This window comes from Armigeres subalbatus, chromosome 2, assembly GCF_024139115.2.
Source record: "Armigeres subalbatus isolate Guangzhou_Male chromosome 2, GZ_Asu_2, whole genome shotgun sequence".
Lineage (NCBI taxonomy): Eukaryota > Metazoa > Arthropoda > Insecta > Diptera > Culicidae > Armigeres > Armigeres subalbatus.
The window spans coordinates 339440537-339460890 of record NC_085140.1 but is presented as its reverse complement, the minus strand read 5'-3'; the positions used below and the strand labels follow the sequence as shown (position 1 = coordinate 339460890).

Sequence of the window (20354 nt, the reverse complement as noted above, 5' to 3'; positions counted from 1 at the left end):
GAGTGGGATTTCTTTTTCATCTTAATTACTTGGACTGGTGAAAATCCAAGTAATTGAGAAATTTCAATTTTAATCTCATCCAGTGATTTGTCATCACTGGGGAGACCTTTCAAAACGACTTTGAACAATCGCTCAGTTTTGTTGTCGTATGTGAAGACAGTGGCGTAGCCACGGGGGTGGTTTTGGGCATAAACCCCCCCCCAGAGACAAAATTTTTAGAAGAAACTTTTTTTTCGAAAGAAAAAATGTTCGGAAAACCCCCCCCAGACCAATTTTCTGGCTACGCCACTGTGTGAAGAATTTATGGCGCTTCTCAGTTAAATACTGAAGAAGACGTTTGCGATCGTCAAAGGATCCCAGCAAAACGCGACAGTCACCCTTCCTAGCAATCTGAAATGAAACCTTGATCCCCTGAAGGTTATTCAAAATCTCATTCCGGAAGCCAGAAAACTCGGCAACAGATACCACAATTGGCGGAATCCTTTGCTTTTTCGCATGAATCGAATCACCTGGGCTAGAGGTATATTCGATTTGCTCAATTTCATCATTAATCAAATCGAACTAATTGCTCAGTTCGATTGGAGAAGAATTATTTCCGATATTAGAGTTAGAAGGAATATCTGAATTCTCCAGCTTCCTTCTATTTTTTCCGCGCTTAAGCAGGACGGTCTTGAAATCTTGTTTCTTTGGAGGAAGTGGAGAATTCAGAGACTCCCCCTTCCTCTTGTTTTTATTAATGCTCATGGCTGAGCGTGGAGACGTGACCTTCTAAGAGGTTTTTTCCCAGAACGGTGTCCCTGCAGGATTACCACCGCTTGTCGGAATTTTACTTCCGCAAACGGGTCCAACGTAAAACGAAAGCACGGGTCCTTGCAAAGATCGTAACGGGATCAGTGGGTACAAATAGCGCCGCAGCTCTGGTAGATTATATGATTACCTCTAAACGTTCGCACAATCGATCCCTTCCAACAAATCTCCTGCAGCACTACGATGCCGAATCCACGGTCCTTGAGCACATCGGCGAGTATGTCAGTCGGTCGAACAAGCACAATCTCCTTTTTCGTACACAACTCCTGCACGAATCACTCACGAGTATCAATGTGCTTGGAGCGTCTGCTGGTTCTCTCTGTACGCACAAACGTCAAGCACCCTTGGTTATCTTCCATCACTATAGTCGGTTGCTCCTGTTTTCCAGCAAGGCCGTGAAGCAGCTGTTGCAACCAGAGTCTGGCGTTACTTAGGCTCTAGGCGACGATTTTATTGAATGAAAATTTCCCGCCCAAGCTGTTTTACGCACCTTCGCTGTTGTTTGCAAAGGTTTGCCATGGCAAACAGCGCATGAGCTGATCGCATTGAGATGGCTCAATGCGACTCACCAATGTTGATGTGAGGTGCACTGCACAAGCTTCGTGAGACTCGCGTGCGCTAAATTTTATGTGCGGGTAGCAGTCGTTGCTCAATCTGATCATATTTTGTACGCGTGCATGACGCGTTTCACAAAGCGCGATGTGGCACTAAGCAATTTCAGAATCGATTGAATCTAAAAAAAACTGCCTATATTTTTGGAGTGTAATGAACGAAGGCTACACTTCTCCAGACTATAAAACGGATCACTACTTATGTAAACGGTTTCAGTCTCCATTATCATCGAACGACTACTTCATTTTTTTCACTCGAGTTTGGATTTTTTTCATCAAAAAGGTAACATGGGACAATTATGCGTAGAAGAGCTATTAGGTAGCTCATGACAAAAGCACCCTCAATATCTAAGAAAGCACCCAAGCATGATTGCTTTTCTCGATGACGTAGTCAACCTTGTGTAGAAGAGGCACGATGGACTTTCCAGATTGGTAAGCATGTTGATAACTACCGGATCAATATTGTAGATCCAGTTAGAAACCGAACTGAGCTCTCGCGATAATCACATTTTCTCCCATTTCCGAATGTTGCAACTGCATCGGGAGTGGTGCGCATGGTGGCGCACGGCTATGGCATAGATGCGCACTACTCGCAATGCAGTTGCGAGATCCGAAAATGGGAGAAAATGCGATTGTCGCGAGAGCTCAATTCGGTCGTAAAAAAGTGATATATCTAATACAACAAATTCCATTTTCTGGTTTGATAGTCTTACGTCATTTATGTATTTCGTCCAATTCTGAGTAACCTCGGTTCAGTATCTCTTGTTTATAAATAAAGCCTAAGTTACAATTAATCTTACTTCCATATTGGCTGTGCCCGTCCCTGAACGTTGTGAACGTGACTCAATCGTGGCGCGGAGATATTCCATTCATACCAAACCTTGTGGGCAGCAACGCACCGCCAAAAGTTGACCACAATTTCGTCGCCAGCGCGCACCTGTACCGGTTCCGTCAGCGGGAAAAACATGGAGAACCACGAACCCAGTCCCTTGGTGTGCGTAAAGGGATGAATGCTGATATTGATATCGCCGTACAGGACGGAATCGAAGTACCCGGAGAATCCGTGCATTACGCAGTCCAGCTGGGCCTTGAAATGAAGCGTTTTGAAGCGCGAATTATCGATGGCCGGATCCAGATTCGGGTGCACAAATTCGAAAACCGGCTGTGGATTGTCGATGTGATAAACGTTCTTCAGATAGGCAACGTATGTGCCTTCCATGTATCGTGAGGTGACAATGCGGTCCTTAGCGTGTATACTTTTCTCCAACGATTTTATCTGATTGTAAATCTTTGTCGTCATACACGGATTCAGATAAGAGGTCGATTTGCCTGTAATTAGAAATTCAAATTAGTTTGATTTTAAACTAGGTCTTCGTTTTGTTTTCAAACATGACTCATATACAGAACACTCACTTCTAAGAGGTACATAATATATATGTCCATAGAATCTTAAATTTGTTAGGGCTGGGCTTAAATACGTTTGATTAAAACTTCAACTTACATGGAATGCTCACTCCATCCGGTTTGAGATGCCTCTGTGCTCCATCCAAGCATTCCGGCGAAAGCTCATTGTCGCCAAATGAACCCAGCAGTTCGGAAACCAGAATGTCTGCCTTCTCCGGAGGTTCAAAGTCTCGCATATCAGTGGAAATGAGTTCAATATTTTTGTTCTGCCACAGCTCGTTGATCAGGGCACTGAGAGTTACGATTGCGTTCGGATTCTTTTCGATTACATAGATCTTAACTTTCCGTTTGCTTTTTGCGGCAGCATTCAGCGTGGCTCGCACTAAAGGGCCTCGTCCGCCGCCAACCACCATGATGATCGATGTACGTGTTTCCAATTCCTCCGCCGGGACCCGGTCTCTTAGAGCCTGCTCAATTGCATTCTGGTAAAGAATGTACTTTACAGGATCTTTTTCAAATACTTCGTACGTGAAGCTATCGAGATTGTCATACAGCGGCTGCAGTGGAATTTCCAGTAGGTCGTCATATCCGTGCATAACATCCTTCTTATAATTAGTCCGCAAAATATACTTAATATAGTCACTATAGTGAACAAGCCGTTTATCTTCCGGATTGGCCTTTACAATGAAATGGCATCCGAACGTCCTATGAAACAGCACCAACAACTCTTGGTGAGCCTTTGACAAAACTGGATAGTTATTAGCGTTGGTCAGAAATGTGTTTGCCGACAAAACAACCGCATCGACAGGTTCTCCGAGCCAGCGATAGATTTCCTGTTTCGACGGAATGTCTGCCGTAAATTCCAGGGCGATTTTGACGTGGCTGTCAAAATCCATGTATGATCGAAAGTTATTCCACCAGTTCCAAGTATCATCAGGTTCACCATCATGTGAATCGCTACGCCAGGTTGCCTGAGTCGCTTTTGGATTCACCATTGGAACCTCGACTAGCAACACCCCTTTCAGACCGACCGAGGTCAATCTGGCCAAATTCGCACAATTCCCATTCTTCAACCGCAGCAATATATACCCACTTTGCACAAGATGTTCTGCGTAAGAAATCTCCTGACGGATCGTTGACTCCCCTTGCCGCCGCACGTTGTCATCCAGCGAATCGCAATCCACATTGCAGCTCAGCCGACAGATTACCCGATTAAGCCACTGCGTAGAGTTGAGCAGCAAATCGGACCGAGTAAAACGATTGTGATTGGTCTTGAGCGGTTCCACCACAAATTCCCGATCGAAGCGGCGGTGCGCCAACGGCACTGTCACTGAGTTGTAGTTCGACTTGGAGGCGTGATCAATTGCCGTTTCCAAATCATACACCGTGTCCTGGTGCAGCGAGATTGAAACTTTTATCTGCGGTTCGGTCATTGTTCTGGCGGGTTGAATTGAGCAACTGAACTAAAATGCGTTTATTGCACGCTTTTGTGAACTTTGGCAAAATTTCAGCAAGGAACCTCAAACAACGAGGAATCCAATATTCTTCTGTTTGTCCGAACGTTCCGAACCGAACGAATCAAAAGTCGAGCACACAAAGTTGCCAAACTAAAACTGACAGATTCTATAAATTGAATAGGGTTCTGTAATTTCTACTATGTACCAATCAAAACGTTTCTAAATGGCTTGGCCCCCGCAGCTTAGAGCATCATTATCGGTCGCGAGCATTTTAATCACCCGCTCAGCGCTTTCATTTTAGTTTCGTCACTCGTTTCCGTATCGGTCACTATTTTCGGCTCTCAATTTGGTTACTGTATTCCGTACCGGTGACGTTTGACAGTTGAAAGTTCATCAAATAGCAGCGCTCTTATCGCGCTACCAAATTTGGTCACCTGTCAGTCGCGCTACTGTTATAGCAACGCGTTTAGTAGCGACCGGTAAAGTGTCAAGTAATGATACTGCGCTGCCAAACGGCTCAAACTCACCACCGGTAATCTTGCTCTTAGAGCATCATTATCGGTCGCGAGCATTTTAATCACCCGCGCATCGCTTTCATTTAGGGTGAAGCCAGAGTAAACGCGACGTGCGATGCGACGCGACGCGACAGTGCAATTTGACAGCCTGTTGATAATGATTGTTATTCTTTTACGTGAGTCGCGTCGCGTCGCATCGCTCGTCGCGTTTACTCTGGCGGGCACCTTAGTTTCGTCACTCACTTCCCGAGCAACACACATGTTATAAATCAGTTAATAATACTCATATATGACCAAATTTGGTTATATTTGAGTTATTGCAACCGAATCAACGTGAATTGTGCTGCTAGGGTTCCGTATCGGTCACTATTTTCGGCTTTCAATTTGGTTGCTGTATTCCGTACCGGTGATGTTTGACAGTTGCCAGTTCATCAAATAGCAGCGCTCTTATCGCGCTACCAAATTTAATCACCTGTAAGTCGCGCTACTGTTATAGCTGCGCGTTTAGTAGCGACCGGTAAAGTGTCAAGTAAGAGCATCATTACCTGTCGCGAGCATTTTAATCACCCGCGCAGCGCTTTCATTTTAGTTTCGTCACTCGTTTCTGTATCGGTCACTAGAGCAAGATTACCGGTGGTGAGTTAAGCCGTTTGGCAGCGCAGTATCAATACTTGACACTTTACCGGTCGCTACTGAACGCGATGCTATAACAGTAGCGCGACTGACAGGTGACCAAATTTGGTAGCGCGATAAGAGCGCTGCTATTTGTTGAACTGTCAACTGTCAAACGTCACCGGTACGGAATACAGCAACCAAATTGAGAGCCGAAAATAGTAACCGATACGGAAACGAGTGACGAAACTAAAATGAAAGCGCTGCGCGGGTGATTAAAATGCTCGCGACCGGTAATGATGCTCTTAGAGCAAGATTACCAGTGGTGAGTTTAAGCCGTTTGGCAGCGCAGTATCATTACTTGACACTTTACCGGTCGCTACTAAACGCGCTGCTATAACAGTAGCGCGACTGACAGGTGACCAAATTTGGTAGCGCAATAAGAGCGCTGCTATTTGATGAACTGTCAACTGTCAAACGTCACCGGTACGGAATCCAGCAACCAAATTGAGAGTCGAAAATAGTGACCGATACGGAAACGAGTGACGAAACTAAAATGAAAGCGCTGCGCGGGTGATTAAAATGCTCGCGACCGATAATGATGCTCTTAGAGCATAATTTCGGCTCTCAATTTGGTTGCTGTATTCCGTACCGGTGACGTTTGACATATGACAGTACATCAAATAGCAGCGCTCTTATCGCGCTACCAAATTTGGTCACCTGGCAGTCGCGCTACTGTTATAGCAGTGCGTTTAGTAGCGACCGGTAAAGTGTCAAGTAATGATACTGCGCTGCCAAACGGCCTAAACTAACCACTGGTAATCTAGCCACCCTATAACCAGAGACCGGCGGAGTGAAAAACTGTCGAAATGGCAACGTATGAAAATGCATGAAATCGTGAAAATAAGACCGGCATCACTTGAACTTTTTGCTTGCTTCTTATGGATGCAAAAAGTAAACAAGTCGAATTGGAACCGCTTTTGACGGTTCGATTGGAAACAAGATGGCGTCTTCGCCGATCTCTTAAAGTAGTATTTCTACGGTAATCTTGCTCTTAAGCACCAAAAATACCATTCGCGAAAAAATTCGCTTACATTTTTTTTACTCGCACTCAAAATTCAGACTCCAATCGTTTGCATCCGAAAGTCGCTAGATCAAGACGCTTGGTTCAAACAAAAGATATTTTCTCGGATATTTTAGTTACTAGATAAGGATTGTCGCTTCGGTTCCCTTTGTTCTGCTGTCCGGAACATGTTGGGTACCAAGCTGTCAAATCGTATGGATTTTCCTTCTTTGACATTTAGCTCCCCTATCTTTGCCAGCAAAAGATGTTCCGGACAGCGACGACAGCGACAATCTTTATCTGGTAACAAAAATATCTTTTGTCCAAACGCTTGTTTTTATTTTTTGCCACTCTCAAGTGACTAGTCGACCGGCGATGAAGTCTCATGCTCGAATACGGTCGCGATTCGCTAGTTGGGCCACGACCTCAACCCAACTAATGAATTTGGTTTTTTAGTTGGGCCAACTGACAGCCATTTGAGCACGTATATTTCGACTTGAACATCACAAATGATGTCCAGTGACGCCCAATCCCGTTTTCCGTGTTTACATTGAATTTTAACGTACACTGGTAGAAAATACATTTTGATTTTCATAAGTCTTGCCTTATGAAACCCAATGAATTCATTTTATTTTCATCTCATAAGGTACCAATGGGAATCATAAGTTTGAATTATGAAATTCATACGAATTTCTCGTGTAAACTTTTCATAAGGTATTCTTATGAACAGACCTTGTTCATTATAGTGTTCATCCTGATCGTTTTGACAGCTATCCAAAAAAAATGGCTCACTTCTGCTGCATTTTTTCTACGCCATCAATGTGAGTCTGTTTCAACCGAAATAATCACGAATTTTTTATTTGAATTTATTTTCTTCCATTTCAGCAACATTACAACAACTGCCATGTCAGAAAGATGTCCAAAAATATGAAAGCAACTGGCTGTGTCGGTTATTCAGTCGATTCGACCAAGGCACTCTCCCGAAATCTTCCAAATGCGGAAACAACTCCACAAGTCCTTCAGTTTTGCCTCCCTCAACGATTAGTGCCCTCTACTATGCAATATGTGTACACGGTTTGAAGAATGATACTGTTCCTGTGAAATAACATTTTCCGGTTTCCTCCGACTTCGGTATGATCACTGAAATCAGTACGGCCACTGACATCAGTAGCCAAACGGACGAATGATGTGGGAAAGCGACAGGTTTCGGTTAAAACAATCAAGGTAATATTCAGCCACAAGGTTTAGGATTACTTATAGAAAGAACTATATACAACATTTTCATTTTGCAGTACAGGAAGACCACGATGAATTGAATCATCGTCTGAAACAGCAACTCGTGAACTCGTCATTAAGAAGAAAGCTCCGGTATATAAATAGACTCCAAGCTTTGGATTGCAGTATATACGTAATACCTAATACTCATAATCAATGACTGACTGATTTTTCTTATCAATTTCAGGAATTATATGGACAATCTGGAACTGCTTGGCGTAGCTTGACCACCAGCTAAGAACGGCAAAGCTAGTCGCCAAAACATCAAAGTATGCGTACGGCTAGACTAAATGGTGTTACCGATAGCTTTCACGCTGGAAACCAACTATTCGGGCATCTGTAGTAGCCGTTGAGCGTAATGCAGGATATAGTGATCGGTGCAATTCTTTAAGTAGATGCTGAGGAGATTCAGCCAATGCTTCAACTTCAGAACCATACTGGTCAACACTCAACACAAAGTGCCGGTGCCAGTTTTCATGCCGTCACTCATTTTTAACAGCACATCGGTTTCAGCATCTCATGCAGTTTGGACACCATTCAGAAAGCTCTGCTTGGAATAGCTCCTTTTGATAATTATGTAGTGGCGTGTTGATCAACAGTTCGTGAGCTAATGCTAATGTTGGGACCTTTCCTTAGCCATGCGGTGAGATGCGCGGCTACAAAACGAGATCACTGGGTTCAATTTTTTGACCCGTCATAGGAAATTTACATTTCTGACTAAGTTGCAAGGCAGAAGGAAATCGAAGATGGGAAATGTTTTGAAGAAATTGTTCTTGTACGACTTCATGCGATAACCTTCCGAGCAGCATACTAAATTTGTTCTACGCAGGCCAATTTGAACGACACCTTTTCATAGTTTGTCAGCAAGGATTTGAGCTTGGATGTTTCCAACGACAGTTCATGCTTACGACACATCTGTTGCTTGCGCTCGCAGTTTATGGTAATATCGAAGCAGCAACCAAAAAATGTCCTCGGCAATAACTAAGTTTGGATGCTTTCAACTTGGAAATTGCAAGACCTATTTCGTTCGTCATATCGGTGTCGGTATCACTGGACCAAGGCTGCATATTTGACACATTCTTTGATACATTACAGTAGTAATATGTACTAGTTATTTGGTTATAGTGTTGCTACTTAACAGCTGATTAGGGATGCAATTCCTTGTCGGTGTCGGATCGTAATTAGTTTCTCCGGGGCCCTCCTTAGCCGTGCGGTAAGATGCGCGGCTACAAAGCAAGACCATGCTGAGGGTGGCTGGGTTCAATTCCCGGTGCCGGTCTAGGCAATTTTCGGTTTGGAAATTGCCTCGACTTCCCTGGGCATACAAGTATCATCGTGTTAGCCTCATGATATACGAATGCAAAAATGGTAACCTGGCTTAGAAACCTCGCAGTTAATAACTGTGGAAGTGCTTAATGAACACTAAGCTGCGAGGCGGCAATGTCCCAGTGGGGGATGTAATGCCAATGAAGAGAAGAAGAGGAGGCAATTTTTAACGGTTACACATGCTTATTAAATTCATTAATATGTATTCGGATATTGTAGTTCATTGCGTTACCCAAGTTAATTGCATTCACGCCTTAAAACGAAGTTTATCGTTTGCATTGTTATGAGACATATCTTCTTCTTCTTCATCGGCATTCCATCCCCCACTGGCACTTTGACGCCTCGCAGCTTAGTGTTCATTAAGCACTTTCAACTGTTATTAACTGCGCGGTTTCTAAGCCAAGGTACCATTTCTGCATTCGTACATCATGACTCATGAGGCTAACACAATGATACTTTTATGCCCAGGGAAGTCGAGACAATTTCCAACCCGAAAATTTCTAAGACCGGACCGGGAAACGAACCCAGCCACCCTCAGCATGGTTTTGCTTTGTAGCCGCGTATCTTACCGTACGGCTAATGACATAAATCCTGTAGCAATAGAATCTGAATACATATAGTGAGAGTGAATAAATAAATACATAATTATTAAAAAACGTTTTATCGGCTTGGTTTTAATTCATAATTTATTTTAAGTTGAATTAAAAAAATCATACCATCTAAATAAGCACTTCATAACACTGCCTTATGAAATTTCATAAGGTTAATCAATGAAAATTTTAAGGCAAACTTTATGAGGAACATATGTCTCATTATGGGCAAAATTCATCCAAGGTTCATTCTGTTCCATAAGGCAACCTTATGATTTTCAATTGATTTTCTTGTGGCTAAACTTCATAAGGTAAGTTAATGAACTTCGGAAGGTTTTTCCGGCAGTGTACGATTGCTTTTTAGTTGGGCCATGACAAAAGATATTTTAGTTACTAGATAAAGATTGTCGCTGTCGTCGCTGTCCGGAACATCTTTTGCTGGCGAGGATAGGGGAGCTAAATGTCAAAGAAGGAAAATCCATACGATTTGACAGGTATGTACCACACATGTTTCGGACAGCAGAACAAAGGGAACAGTAGCGACAATCTTTATCTAGTAACTAAAATATCTTTTGCCATGACCCAACCAGCTGAGGCCCACGCCCAACTAAAAAGTGACCCAAGTATTAAAATCCCAACCAGTGAATCCCGACTGTAAAATCACAGACATAACTCTTGTCAAATTTCTATCGTTCAATGACTTACAAGTCGATTCAAATAATCATTAGTTGGCCAATGGATCACTCGTGGCGCTCACATCGGATTTGCTCGAGTATGATGTTTGCTCACTACCGCCATCTGGTTCGTGATTTGCCCAACTAACTGAAATCAACAGATGTCGTTAGTGTTTGAATGACGATGAATTTGATGCGTGAATGTTCAATGTGTTATGTCTGTTTGTCTGTGGTAAAATGTTCGGGTTTTGCAAAAGATATTTTAGTTACCAGATAAAGATTGTCGCTGTCGTCGCTGTCCGGAACATCTTTTGCTGACGAAGATAGGGGAGCTAAATGTCAAAGAAAGAAAATCCATACGATTTGACAGCTTGGTACTCAACATGTTCCGGACAGCAGAACAAAGGGAACCGAAGCGACAATCTTTATTTAGTAACTAAAATATCTTTTGGTTTTGCACTGAATGCAACAAGAAATAGGTAAGAGAAAAGATATTTAGCTACCAGATAAGGGAGATCCATAAAGTACGTCACGCAAAAAAGGCGGCTTTCTACACCCCCCCTCCCCCCCTCGTCACGCTTTTTGTAAAAACATTTTAAAATTTTTGTAAATATCGTCACGCTGCTCTGAACTCCCTCTCCCCCTAGAGGCGTAAAGGATCTAAATGTCAATGAAGGAAAAATACATCCCAAGTAACCACCAAGCATTAATTGTTGCATGTAATCAATCACAGATCAGCATATTAAATGCTAATTGCATTAGATCAGTTTTAACGATGTAAAGATGCATTTATTCAACAACTGTCAAGCAACGATACACTAGTTCAGCATATCGAATGCAGCGATGCATTACTTATGCTTTATTTCAACATGTCAAAGTAATGAAGCATTATTTCAGTCGTAAAAGGGCCTGGTTATTAGTTCCTGCCTAAACCACTGTTAGCCTCCACTGTCAGGTAATAGGAAACTATCCTGATTGGTCTGAGCGCGACGCAAGGGTTTAGATTGAGTTCCGACCAGTCCACCACCATAACAAACTCGCAAGCTTATCCTTCGCAAGCGAACGAGTTAAAATTTGGAATTTGAGAGGAGCCCCAAATTTTACAAGAGGGCTGGCGGCAACTGTCACATCTTCAAAGGAAATGCGCACGGGAGCCAACAGCGAAATCGAAAGCGAAATCTGAGAACGACGAAATTTATATCATAAGAGTCTAAATGGTGAAAAAAATCGCAATATACATCATAAGTTAAATCTATGGATTTTTGCCAATAAATATTAGAGTAACCACGGTTTTGTCGAATCTACGTCACTTTGACATAATTCTGGGTAGATCCAGGTTAGCGTGTAGAGCATCAACAAACAAAAACAACTCGCCACCCCACTGCACGAAAACATCTCTTTCTCTTTCGTTCCGTTTACTGGCCTTGTTGTTTTCTAATTTCTTTGGGGCGAGAAAGGGACAAAGCAGTGTTCAGTGCCCTATTGCGTTACGTAGTATTTGAACGGACTTCAATTAAGCATATTTTAAGAGAGAAGTTTCTGAAACATATTCCGGAAAAGCCTCCATATATTTTTCAATGGACCTTTCGTCATCAAAATATCAGAATGACGGCTCTTCTGTTTGTGTTTCTTTGATAATGAGGCTCAGAATCATTACATAAAAGTTTTCAGATGCAATTTTAGTTGGTGAAACAGCATGAACAGTTTGTATTAAACACAAATCTGCAAATGCGTTCCTATCGTAGTCGAACACTCCGGCATCTATTAGACCTGTGGCCTGGCAAGAAGTACCTGGGCATATACCGATTCTTGCCACTGTTCTTCGGGCTTGGAGCAACGTTAGAGTTTTCCATGATTCACTGGCGCGTCGGCGATACGAACTTCTGTAAGTATTCAAGATGTTCCTCAAATGATTGCGGTTGAACTTCATGCGTTTGTAGATAACACGTTTAAAAAACATCAAGCCAAAGACATCGTCGAAGAGCGATTACGGCTGCACCAGTTGGAGCCTATCCGGGAATCAAACTGAATTAAAATGCCGGCCGGGGTTTCAACGAAGGAATATGTGAAATTCATGGCGGCGGCCCTGTTTTCCATGTTTGCTGGTTCGCAGCTCGTTCACACGTACTACAATCCGCTGAAGGATCTAAATTATTACATCGAGAAGGAAATTAGGTCGCGACAGTTACGGGAAGTCCAACAACAAAATGCAGTAAAAGGTGACAATGATGGTGGAATAAAAAAGTAATATAATAGTTTATTTTACGTGTTCCTTATTTGCACGATGTGTGATTATAGTTTAGAACTAGTATTAATAATTTATTGGTTCGGTTCGAGTTCCATTTGAAGATGCTGGTTACGGCGCAGCAGGGCTTCATTTCGCTGGCATTCTGCCGTCAGTTGTTTGACCGTTGCGGCGTATTTACGCTGCTGTTCGACCAGACACAAAAGTTGTGCATTGAGGCCGTCTCGTTTGGCACGTTCGTCATCGCACTTCGTTTTGACCTGGAAGATAAACACACAAGTAATTAGTCAGACTTATAATTGTTTAAGGTTGATGTGTACCTTTGCTTTGGTGGTGCGAATGCCTTCGACTATCGTTTCGAACTGTTGAACGAATTGTTCTCGAGAATTAAACGACTGCATTGCACTGCCATAGTTTTCGTAGATCGAGTTCAGTAAGGACATTTCTTTTTCAAGGTACAGCTTGGTGTCGTCAAGTGTGTTGTACAGCGTGTAGAACTGCTTCGTCTCGCGATGGGTTGCACTTACTAAAAAAAATATTATTTAATAACTGTAAATTCGTAACAGTTTGCACTGACCTTGATTATAAAGCTCAAGAAATCTTCTCTGGTACTGAGCCAGCTCAGTACGGTCAGGAATGTTGTCCAACTGGCGATTGATCGAAACGAAGGCACGGTTCTTCTTAGCTAGCTGCAAACGCAATGATTTTAAACGCTCCAACTCAAAATCTAACTGCTTCTGATTTTCTGCTATGTCTTCATCGGGAGTTGAAGTTTCTGCCTTTCTATAATAAAACCATTTTTTTCAGTTTCCCAGAAGTCATAAAATAACGATTCCGTCTACTACTTACTCAATTTTCTCCTGAAGCTCGACAAGTTCCTTTTTGCACTTTTCCTTAAATTCGGTTTCTTGTTGTTTCATTTTTTCATTCTTCAAAATCAGCTCCTGAACATGTGCCAGGATCTTCTGATTTTCTTCGTTGATCTCCATATTGTCCAGATTATGAATTTCTGCTTCGAGCGAAACCTTCAGGTTTCTCATTTCATCCGAATCAGCTTGTTCTTGCTGCAAAGTGTCCTTCAGTTTACTATTCGATGCTTTGATCCGTTCGAGCTTTTTTTCCAATGCAAGTTTCGTAGCCAAAATAGTTTTAATTTTGTTCTGCTCAGACAGTTGACTGGTATCGATCGACATTTCACGTTTGAGATCTTCGTAATGTTGGTTCAAGGCTTGTCTCTCGGCGTCCGTCAGTTCGACCGAAATGCTTTGCTGTTAAATGAAAAAAAAAAATGGAACATTGATTCAGTTATTGAGATATTTTGAACACATCTTTCTTCTCTATAATTTAAATAACATAACTAGTTAAAAAAAATGATATTTACCTCCTTTGCAACTGATAAATTTTTGAACAAATTATCGAAATCAAGCTAAAAATGATGGTGAGAAATTAAAATATAATAAGCAGCATAACTTTGAATTTTGTGAGTCATACCTCTTGTTCCGTTCTTTGCAGAAAACTCTCAAACACGTCTTCCGATTCCTGAGTATCGTCCAAATCAGGAATGTCCACATTCGTCTTGACGGAAAAATCTCTCGTTCCGTACTCCATCAAAGTTATCCTCACCCGACTCATGACGTCATCCGGACCCTTCTCTGTGCGCTTAAATTGCCGCTTCGGAATATAGCGATCCTCAACCGCCCGGAGATTCTCCAACTGCTTCGAGTGCACTTGTTTGGTTTCCTTATCCGATTGGAGTGTGAAGTAATTTTGGAACTGCGATACTGCTAGCTTTTTGAGCTTCTCGGCTTTCTCGCTGCGATTCTCAGCCGATCGTTTGACCAACCACTCCACTACCGGGAAGATGTTGATGAAATCTAGACCCTGAATCTGATGCGGTTCCAACTGAAAAGGGCATTTCATCTTCGGCAGGACCACAACTATCTTCTCTGTGAGAGTGCTGAAAAGGTTACAAAATGTTCATCATTTGCGATTTTGTCCAACATTAGAATCACCCACATCTTCTGTCCGATGGTGAGATTCTCGTGAAACAGAAGGTCCACATCTACATCGTAATCGCAAGCCTCGATGCACCAAGTCATTCCACCGACAATTTTGTCAAAAATTGACAAACCTTGGATGTGCGCTCGGTAATACCCGGCCCCCACCAGGATATCAATAATTTCCTGCTCTTTGCGCTTTTGTTCCTCATCTTCGCGACGTTCAACCTAGACGAAGTTGCACAAAACAGGATACGATCCTTAATCGCCAATCAGCGGAAGCGGCGTATTTCGGCGACTTACCTGGATCTCATTCCCGTCGGCGTCGAAGCGAGTGGCGAGCTTTACATTTGGCAGGTGCTTTGAAAACAGGTTTCTCGAGGCCATTGTATTACATTATAGGTTTAATTTGCCATTAGTTTTTAGAAAACATAATATTTTTTGTTATCGATGATGTGTATAACAATATGATAACAGAATGCAATTTGCATTGTCAACCTCGCAGCTGACTTTGACATATCAGTTGCAGTTGCATTCAAAACGGCATCATGTCCCGGGATTTTATTTAATCAGATTCGAGCAGTTTTTTGACATATTGTCACTAAAACTTCTGAAGGGCCTCGATTTGTTGCAAAGTTGGCGCGCGAAGCCATCAAAAAAGCATAAACCGGTCGCTGTTTGGTTTTAATTCTGTGATTATCTCGTGAAATTATTATCTAAAATGGCTCTTTGGGTTGACCGTTACCGCCCGCGGGAGCTGTCCAAATTAGACTACCATAAAACGCAAGCTGCGCACCTTACAAATCTGTGTGCTCAGGGTGACTTCCCACATCTGATGTTCTACGGCCCGTCGGGGGCTGGAAAGAAGACTCGTATCATGTGCCTCCTTCGAGAGCTGTACGGTTCTGGAGTAGAACGCCTTCGGAACGAGGTAATGAATTTCACCACGCCTTCGAATCGCAAGGTGGAAATTATGACCGTCAGCAGCAACTACCATATTGAAGTCAACCCGTCGGATGCCGGTATCTATGATAGGGTCGTCATTACGGACATGATTAAGCAGATCGCTCAAACGCAACAAATCGATCCCAGCGGTCAGCGGGAATTCAAGACAATTGTACTCTCTGAAGTGGACGAACTTACCAAAGATGCACAACACGCCCTGAGAAGAACCATGGAAAAATATGTGGCTACCTGTCGGTTGGTACTTTGCGTCAACTCCACTTCACGAGTCATTCCCGCTGTTAAGAGTCGATGTTTGGGTATCAGAGTTTCGGCCCCAACCAACGATGAGATCATCAGTATTCTAAATGTAAAATTCTCACCCCAAATTCTAGAATATCTATTTTAACAATGAATGTCTCCACAGAACATCTGCAAAAAGGAAGGACTGCACATCCCATCGGAACTGGCGAACCGCATCAGCCAGAAATCGGAACGCAATCTCCGCCGGGCGATTCTCATGCTCGAAGCTTGCAAAGTTCAACAGTATCCGTTCACAGTCAACCAAGAAGTGCCGGAAATTGACTGGCAGGTGTTTCTTCGGGAAACCGCTAATCAGATCGTCCAGGAGCAGTCCCCGCAAAAATTGGAAGCCATTCGGGAGCGTTTGTATGAGCTTTTGTCGCAAGGCGTTCCCTCCGATACCATTTTCCGTGGCTTGGTGGAGAATTTGGTCAAAAATTGCGACATGAGCCTGAAGACTCAAACGCTCAACTTTGCCGGAACTTACGAACATCGGATGCAGCAGGGAAGCAAGCACATTTTTCATCTGGAGGCATTCGTGGCACAGTTCATGGCTCTGTACAAAAAGTTTTTGAACCAAGCCACCACGATGGATTTGGATGATTTCTAGATTTATGGACATTTCTTTTTTAAATAAAAATATTTTCGTTTGCTTATCGAAACCTTTATTAAACCTTCAATAATTCTGATAATGTTTTACACGGAACAACGAAACCACTCCTTCTCGACTACCGATGGCCAGATATCCGCCACCCGGAGAAAACTGCACCCGAGTAACGCTTCCCAGGCCAGCTTTGAACATCGGAAAGTTTCGGAATATTGTCCCACTTTTCATGTGCACCAATTTCACCGCATCCGGGATTTCCGCTGAGGCAATTGCCAATAGCTCCGACGTTACGTTGAACGCCATCGAGCCCACAGAGGTGGTCAAGTTGGAAATGGTTTTCTCCGGACTGGGATACTTTTGTTTGAGAACCTTCTCCAACAAATATATGTTGACTATGCCCTGACGACTCCCCGTCGCCAGATAACGGTTGTTGGGACACACTGCTATGAATGACCCATTTACGCAACCATCGTCTATGAATATATTCACGAAACGACGTTTCTCCAAGTGGTAGACCGACACTTCGTTTTCTGTACTGTTCGCTATGAGGTATTTGGAATCGGGAGTAAAACACAACGAAGTGCAGCAATGATTTTGTTGGATGGTGGTCAGAGCATCTTTACTTCTTGCATCCAACAGATGTATCTCGCCGAAGCCGCCAGTAACTGCTAAATATTTTCCACACTTCGACAGTTCAAAATTCTTCATGGTCCAAGCGCCTTCTCCTTTCAATTGCAGCGTATCGCTGCGCCCGGATATCAAATTGTACACATGATAGAATTTTCGGAAACTTCCGAACAGCACTTCATTTCCATCTGGAGTCATCTGACAGCAAGCGATCTTGAACCTTTTCAATCCAATTGTGTGCAGCTTTTCGTTTTTTGTACCATCTACCGCTACAATAGATGCCAATCCATTCATTCCGGTCATTACCGCCACCATCGAAGTCGGATGGAAATTGATCGCAGTAATTGAGCCCTCATTCTTCGTTTCTCGGTTTAGGTTCTTCAGTCGTTTCAACTCGATGTTTCCTTTGGGCAAATCCACGCTGGTTCCTTTCACCACATGACCGACCATTTTTAAGATCTCATCATCCGAATCGATCTCCCGCTCTCGATCCAAGTCAGCCCACTTTGGTTGACCAACGATCTTCTCAAAGTTTTTCCGCCGTCGATGAGTGGTTGCGCGCATTTCGACCTTACCTCCCTTCTGAGGAAAATCATGGTCGTTCTCATCATCGGAATCCTCCCAAGCTACTGATCGTTTGCGCTTCTTATTGTCCTGTTGTTCATCATCTTGGTGCTGTTCATCATGGTCGTCATCATCATCCGATGTTTTCATAAAATTGGACACAAGCTCCGCTCGGCCACCGAAAACCAGGGACATAAGTTGCTTCTCTTTTTTGCTTTTCGGCTTACCGATGGATTGTTCGTCCGGCTCATCAAACATTACATCCACCCGATCTTCGGCATCCCGCTCGTCGTCACTAGACTCATCCTTTTTCGGTGCCTTAACAAAACTACCCACATCTTCATCCTCGGCGTCCTGGTCCTCATTTTTAAATCCCTCTCCAGTCGTGATGTTTTCGTTTCCATCGGAATCTTCGTTGCTGAGTGTCTCTTCCTGAAACGAGTCTTTCTGGTCGGAAGACTTCGGATGCAAACCTAATTCGGCTCTGGATAACTCCAGAATTTGGTTGATGGCTTCATCGTCGCTATCTATTGGCATATTTTAGAGACAAATTGAATATAACTTTTTATTAAACTTTGATATTCGAAAACACGTGAAATTCACGGAGTTAAACAAAACAACACTGCGGGATAATACTGTCAATGTCAAAATAAATAGGTCCGCTGAAAAACAGATGGAAGGAAGCAGGGTGGCCAGATTATATTTTGATAAATCGGTAGCTTGACTGTAGAAAAATCGGTAGTTATCGGTAGGCCGGAATAAAGTATCAAATCCTATAAGTATATTAAGACACACGTTCCTTTTTCAAAATTTGGAAATCTCACAATTGAGAAGTTGATTCTTGTGAGCCATGGTTTATTGTTCATATGTACTTTCACTATTATTTTTCTGGTTGAAATCTGAAACTAAATAAAAGAACAAAGTTCGTTGTCCAGCAGTGTTCTTTTTATATTTAAAATCCATTTTATTGTAATTATTACCTACTAGTTGAGCGTACCTGACCTTTCTCGGGGTGTTTTGTTTTTATTTGAAAGGTTTTCAGCACTAGACTGTCTCACCTCTTAAGAACTGTCAATTGTTGAGTATACTGCAGCGCCGCACTCTAGATCATTTTTCGTGCGATCGCATCTGGTTTCTCCCAACTTGCCCTAATATTGTATTTTGACCATTTTCTAACTTTCCCCGTCAAATTTGCAAACATTTTTATATATGCTGAGCCCAAGACGAATCTGTTAGTGAGGAAATCTTGCAAATAGATCCAACCGTTTGTGAGTTATATTGCCTCAAAGGAAATGCAAACTCAAGGCAAAGCTTCCTTGGACTGTGAACCATTCCACCGATTAGTTTAACTTTTAGTTAAAATTTGACAGTCCGATGGTTATTTCCCTGTGGTTAAAAATAACCCTGCTCCGGAGCATGGTTAGACTTCACAGTTCGATAGTTAAACTTTGTTCGTGACAAAATTGGCGCCAATTCCATTTTGCTCCATATAGCTATCAATCTGTCAAAACTCAAAAGGGGCAGCTTCGGGATAAAATTGTAACCACGATTTGAAAATAACCATCGAACTGTCAAATTTAAACTAAAGGTTAAACGAATCAGTGGAATGGTTCGCAGCCGTTGCTTCCTAAAAGAAATTCTAATTTATGAAAGTTAGTTTAAAGGTACGTAGAAAAATGTCCATGTCATTACTGGTAATTATTGAGCAAATCTATTGAAGAAATTCTAAAGTATTGTGTCGCCAGCACTAAATTGCATTCCGACTTCCGACGCTTTACTTCCGACGTCATGAACGTCAGAACAAAATTTGAAATTGCTACCAACACATTGTCGGAAGAGCGTTCGGAAGTGGAAATCGACTTCCGAACTCCAACTTGGTGCCAGCGACGTTGTCAGCGACAAAACAAGCTCGATTTTGTGACAGATAACACCGTGCAGTGCTGCATATTTAATTTATTTTTCCGTGTGAATCTCGTCGGAAGCTGGGTGGTGCGAATAGAATCGTCTTGGTTGTCAAACTGAAGCCAAACTTTTCTATTGTGATAAAAATAAACTTAGATTGAGTTTTTTATTCTTTGTAACAAATATTTTCACATTATATTTCGAGTGGAAAATTAGTAGGAATGCAATTAAAAAGCACTCGTTACTAATTTTCACGAGAAACAACAGCTGATTGGAGCAGGAATGTATGTAAACCATCGTAAAGTCATGTAGAGTCTCGCGCACTTGTGCGCTCTCATGCAGCGTGGAAAGAGAAATTCGAAGAGCGGGAAATTTTTGACAACCAAGCAACTGCAAAATAATTTTGCTTATGGAATTGATTTCAAAACATTCCTCTACTCGCTTGAGAGTAAAAAAGCGGCTCTATCCGCAGCACCCAGGTCGGAAGTAGGCTCTGGTGCCAGTTCATCAGCGTCATGCAAACAGTTTTGGTCTAAATGCACAATAATAGATGCGGATGATCCTCAAATCATCTTTATCAAAAATACAGCAATATCGCAAGTGACATGAACGGTAATTATTGAACACTCTGATTGAGTCATTAATCTATTTATGTGGATTAGACTATGGATTGCAAAATGTCATCATGACAGCAATTCTGATAATCAGTTGTCTGGGAATCAACTAGATTCATCGTTTATAAGAAAGATTACTATGTTGACCTTGGTTTTATTTGGCGGGTTGGAAATCGGTAGTTCTCGGTAGGAATTTTTAAAAATCTGTAGTTTTCGATC

At 42.4% G+C, this 20354-nt stretch overlaps 6 protein-coding genes and 1 long non-coding RNA gene across 7 annotated transcripts; 4 read left to right on the top strand and 3 right to left on the bottom strand.

Annotated features, from left to right (window-relative positions):
- Nucleotides 1–2109: 2109 nt before the first annotated feature.
- LOC134216990 (protein arginine N-methyltransferase 5) lies at nucleotides 2110–4422 on the bottom strand. Its single transcript, XM_062695746.1, has 2 exons — nucleotides 2920–4422; nucleotides 2110–2747 (listed from the first exon to the last, which is right to left on the bottom strand). Exons 1-2 carry the CDS (start codon nucleotides 4253–4255, stop codon nucleotides 2215–2217), a joined length of 1869 nt encoding a protein of 622 aa, XP_062551730.1. The 5' UTR covers nucleotides 4256–4422; the 3' UTR covers nucleotides 2110–2214.
- A 3116-nt stretch (nucleotides 4423–7538) lies between these two features.
- On the top strand, nucleotides 7539–9684 carry LOC134216989 (uncharacterized). Its single transcript, XR_009980893.1, has 3 exons — nucleotides 7539–7693; nucleotides 7762–7869; nucleotides 7932–9684. It is a non-coding gene; the product is annotated as an uncharacterized LOC134216989 (long non-coding RNA).
- A 2270-nt stretch (nucleotides 9685–11954) lies between these two features.
- Nucleotides 11955–12594, top strand: LOC134212839 (small integral membrane protein 4). Its single transcript, XM_062691056.1, has 2 exons — nucleotides 11955–12219; nucleotides 12275–12594. The coding sequence occupies exons 1-2, from the start codon at nucleotides 12063–12065 to the stop codon at nucleotides 12361–12363; spliced, it is 246 nt and encodes an 81-aa protein (XP_062547040.1). The 5' UTR covers nucleotides 11955–12062; the 3' UTR covers nucleotides 12364–12594.
- Nucleotides 12370–12594, top strand: LOC134212840 (uncharacterized). The gene has a single exon (XM_062691058.1). It carries the CDS (start codon nucleotides 12370–12372, stop codon nucleotides 12580–12582), a length of 213 nt encoding a protein of 70 aa, XP_062547042.1. The 3' UTR covers nucleotides 12583–12594.
- Nucleotides 12561–15089, bottom strand: LOC134212834 (coiled-coil domain-containing protein 93). The gene is made up of 8 exons (XM_062691053.1): nucleotides 14880–15089; nucleotides 14596–14804; nucleotides 14071–14536; nucleotides 13961–14005; nucleotides 13429–13847; nucleotides 13157–13362; nucleotides 12900–13105; nucleotides 12561–12839 (listed from the first exon to the last, which is right to left on the bottom strand). The coding sequence occupies exons 1-8, from the start codon at nucleotides 14961–14963 to the stop codon at nucleotides 12654–12656; spliced, it is 1821 nt and encodes a 606-aa protein (XP_062547037.1). The 5' UTR covers nucleotides 14964–15089; the 3' UTR covers nucleotides 12561–12653.
- Nucleotides 15090–15196: 107 nt separating this feature from the next.
- On the top strand, nucleotides 15197–16483 carry LOC134212838 (replication factor C subunit 3). Its single transcript, XM_062691055.1, has 2 exons — nucleotides 15197–15888; nucleotides 15946–16483. The coding sequence occupies exons 1-2, from the start codon at nucleotides 15298–15300 to the stop codon at nucleotides 16429–16431; spliced, it is 1077 nt and encodes a 358-aa protein (XP_062547039.1). The 5' UTR covers nucleotides 15197–15297; the 3' UTR covers nucleotides 16432–16483.
- LOC134212837 (U3 small nucleolar RNA-associated protein 18 homolog) lies at nucleotides 16464–18268 on the bottom strand. Its single transcript, XM_062691054.1, has one exon. It carries the CDS (start codon nucleotides 18154–18156, stop codon nucleotides 16498–16500), a length of 1659 nt encoding a protein of 552 aa, XP_062547038.1. The 5' UTR covers nucleotides 18157–18268; the 3' UTR covers nucleotides 16464–16497.
- Nucleotides 18269–20354: the final 2086 nt, after the last annotated feature.

What these genes read in the sequence shown, in the direction of transcription:
- LOC134212838 (XM_062691055.1), top strand. Translation starts at nt 15,298, where the DNA reads ATGGCTCTTTGGGTTGACCGTTACCGCCCGCGGGAGCTGTCCAAATTA. An exon ending in AGATCATCAGTATTCTAAAT is followed by an intron (nt 15,889 to 15,945) that starts GTAAAATTCTCA and finishes ATGTCTCCACAG; the next exon opens with AACATCTGCAAAAAGGAAGG.
- LOC134212834 (XM_062691053.1), bottom strand. Translation starts at nt 14,963, where the DNA reads ATGGCCTCGAGAAACCTGTTTTCAAAGCACCTGCCAAATGTAAAGCTC. An exon ending in TCTTGAGCTTTATAATCAAG is followed by an intron (nt 13,106 to 13,156) that starts GTCAGTGCAAAC and finishes TATTTTTTTTAG; the next exon opens with TAAGTGCAACCCATCGCGAG. An exon ending in TTCGCACCACCAAAGCAAAG is followed by an intron (nt 12,840 to 12,899) that starts GTACACATCAAC and finishes TTTATCTTCCAG; the next exon opens with GTCAAAACGAAGTGCGATGA.
- LOC134212837 (XM_062691054.1), bottom strand. Translation starts at nt 18,156, where the DNA reads ATGCCAATAGATAGCGACGATGAAGCCATCAACCAAATTCTGGAGTTA.
- LOC134212840 (XM_062691058.1), top strand. Translation starts at nt 12,370, where the DNA reads ATGCCGGCCGGGGTTTCAACGAAGGAATATGTGAAATTCATGGCGGCG.
- LOC134212839 (XM_062691056.1), top strand. Translation starts at nt 12,063, where the DNA reads ATGCGTTCCTATCGTAGTCGAACACTCCGGCATCTATTAGACCTGTGG. An exon ending in CGTCGGCGATACGAACTTCT is followed by an intron (nt 12,220 to 12,274) that starts GTAAGTATTCAA and finishes ATGCGTTTGTAG; the next exon opens with ATAACACGTTTAAAAAACAT.
- LOC134216990 (XM_062695746.1), bottom strand. Translation starts at nt 4,255, where the DNA reads ATGACCGAACCGCAGATAAAAGTTTCAATCTCGCTGCACCAGGACACG. An exon ending in GGATGGAGTGAGCATTCCAT is followed by an intron (nt 2,748 to 2,919) that starts GTAAGTTGAAGT and finishes TTCTAATTACAG; the next exon opens with GCAAATCGACCTCTTATCTG.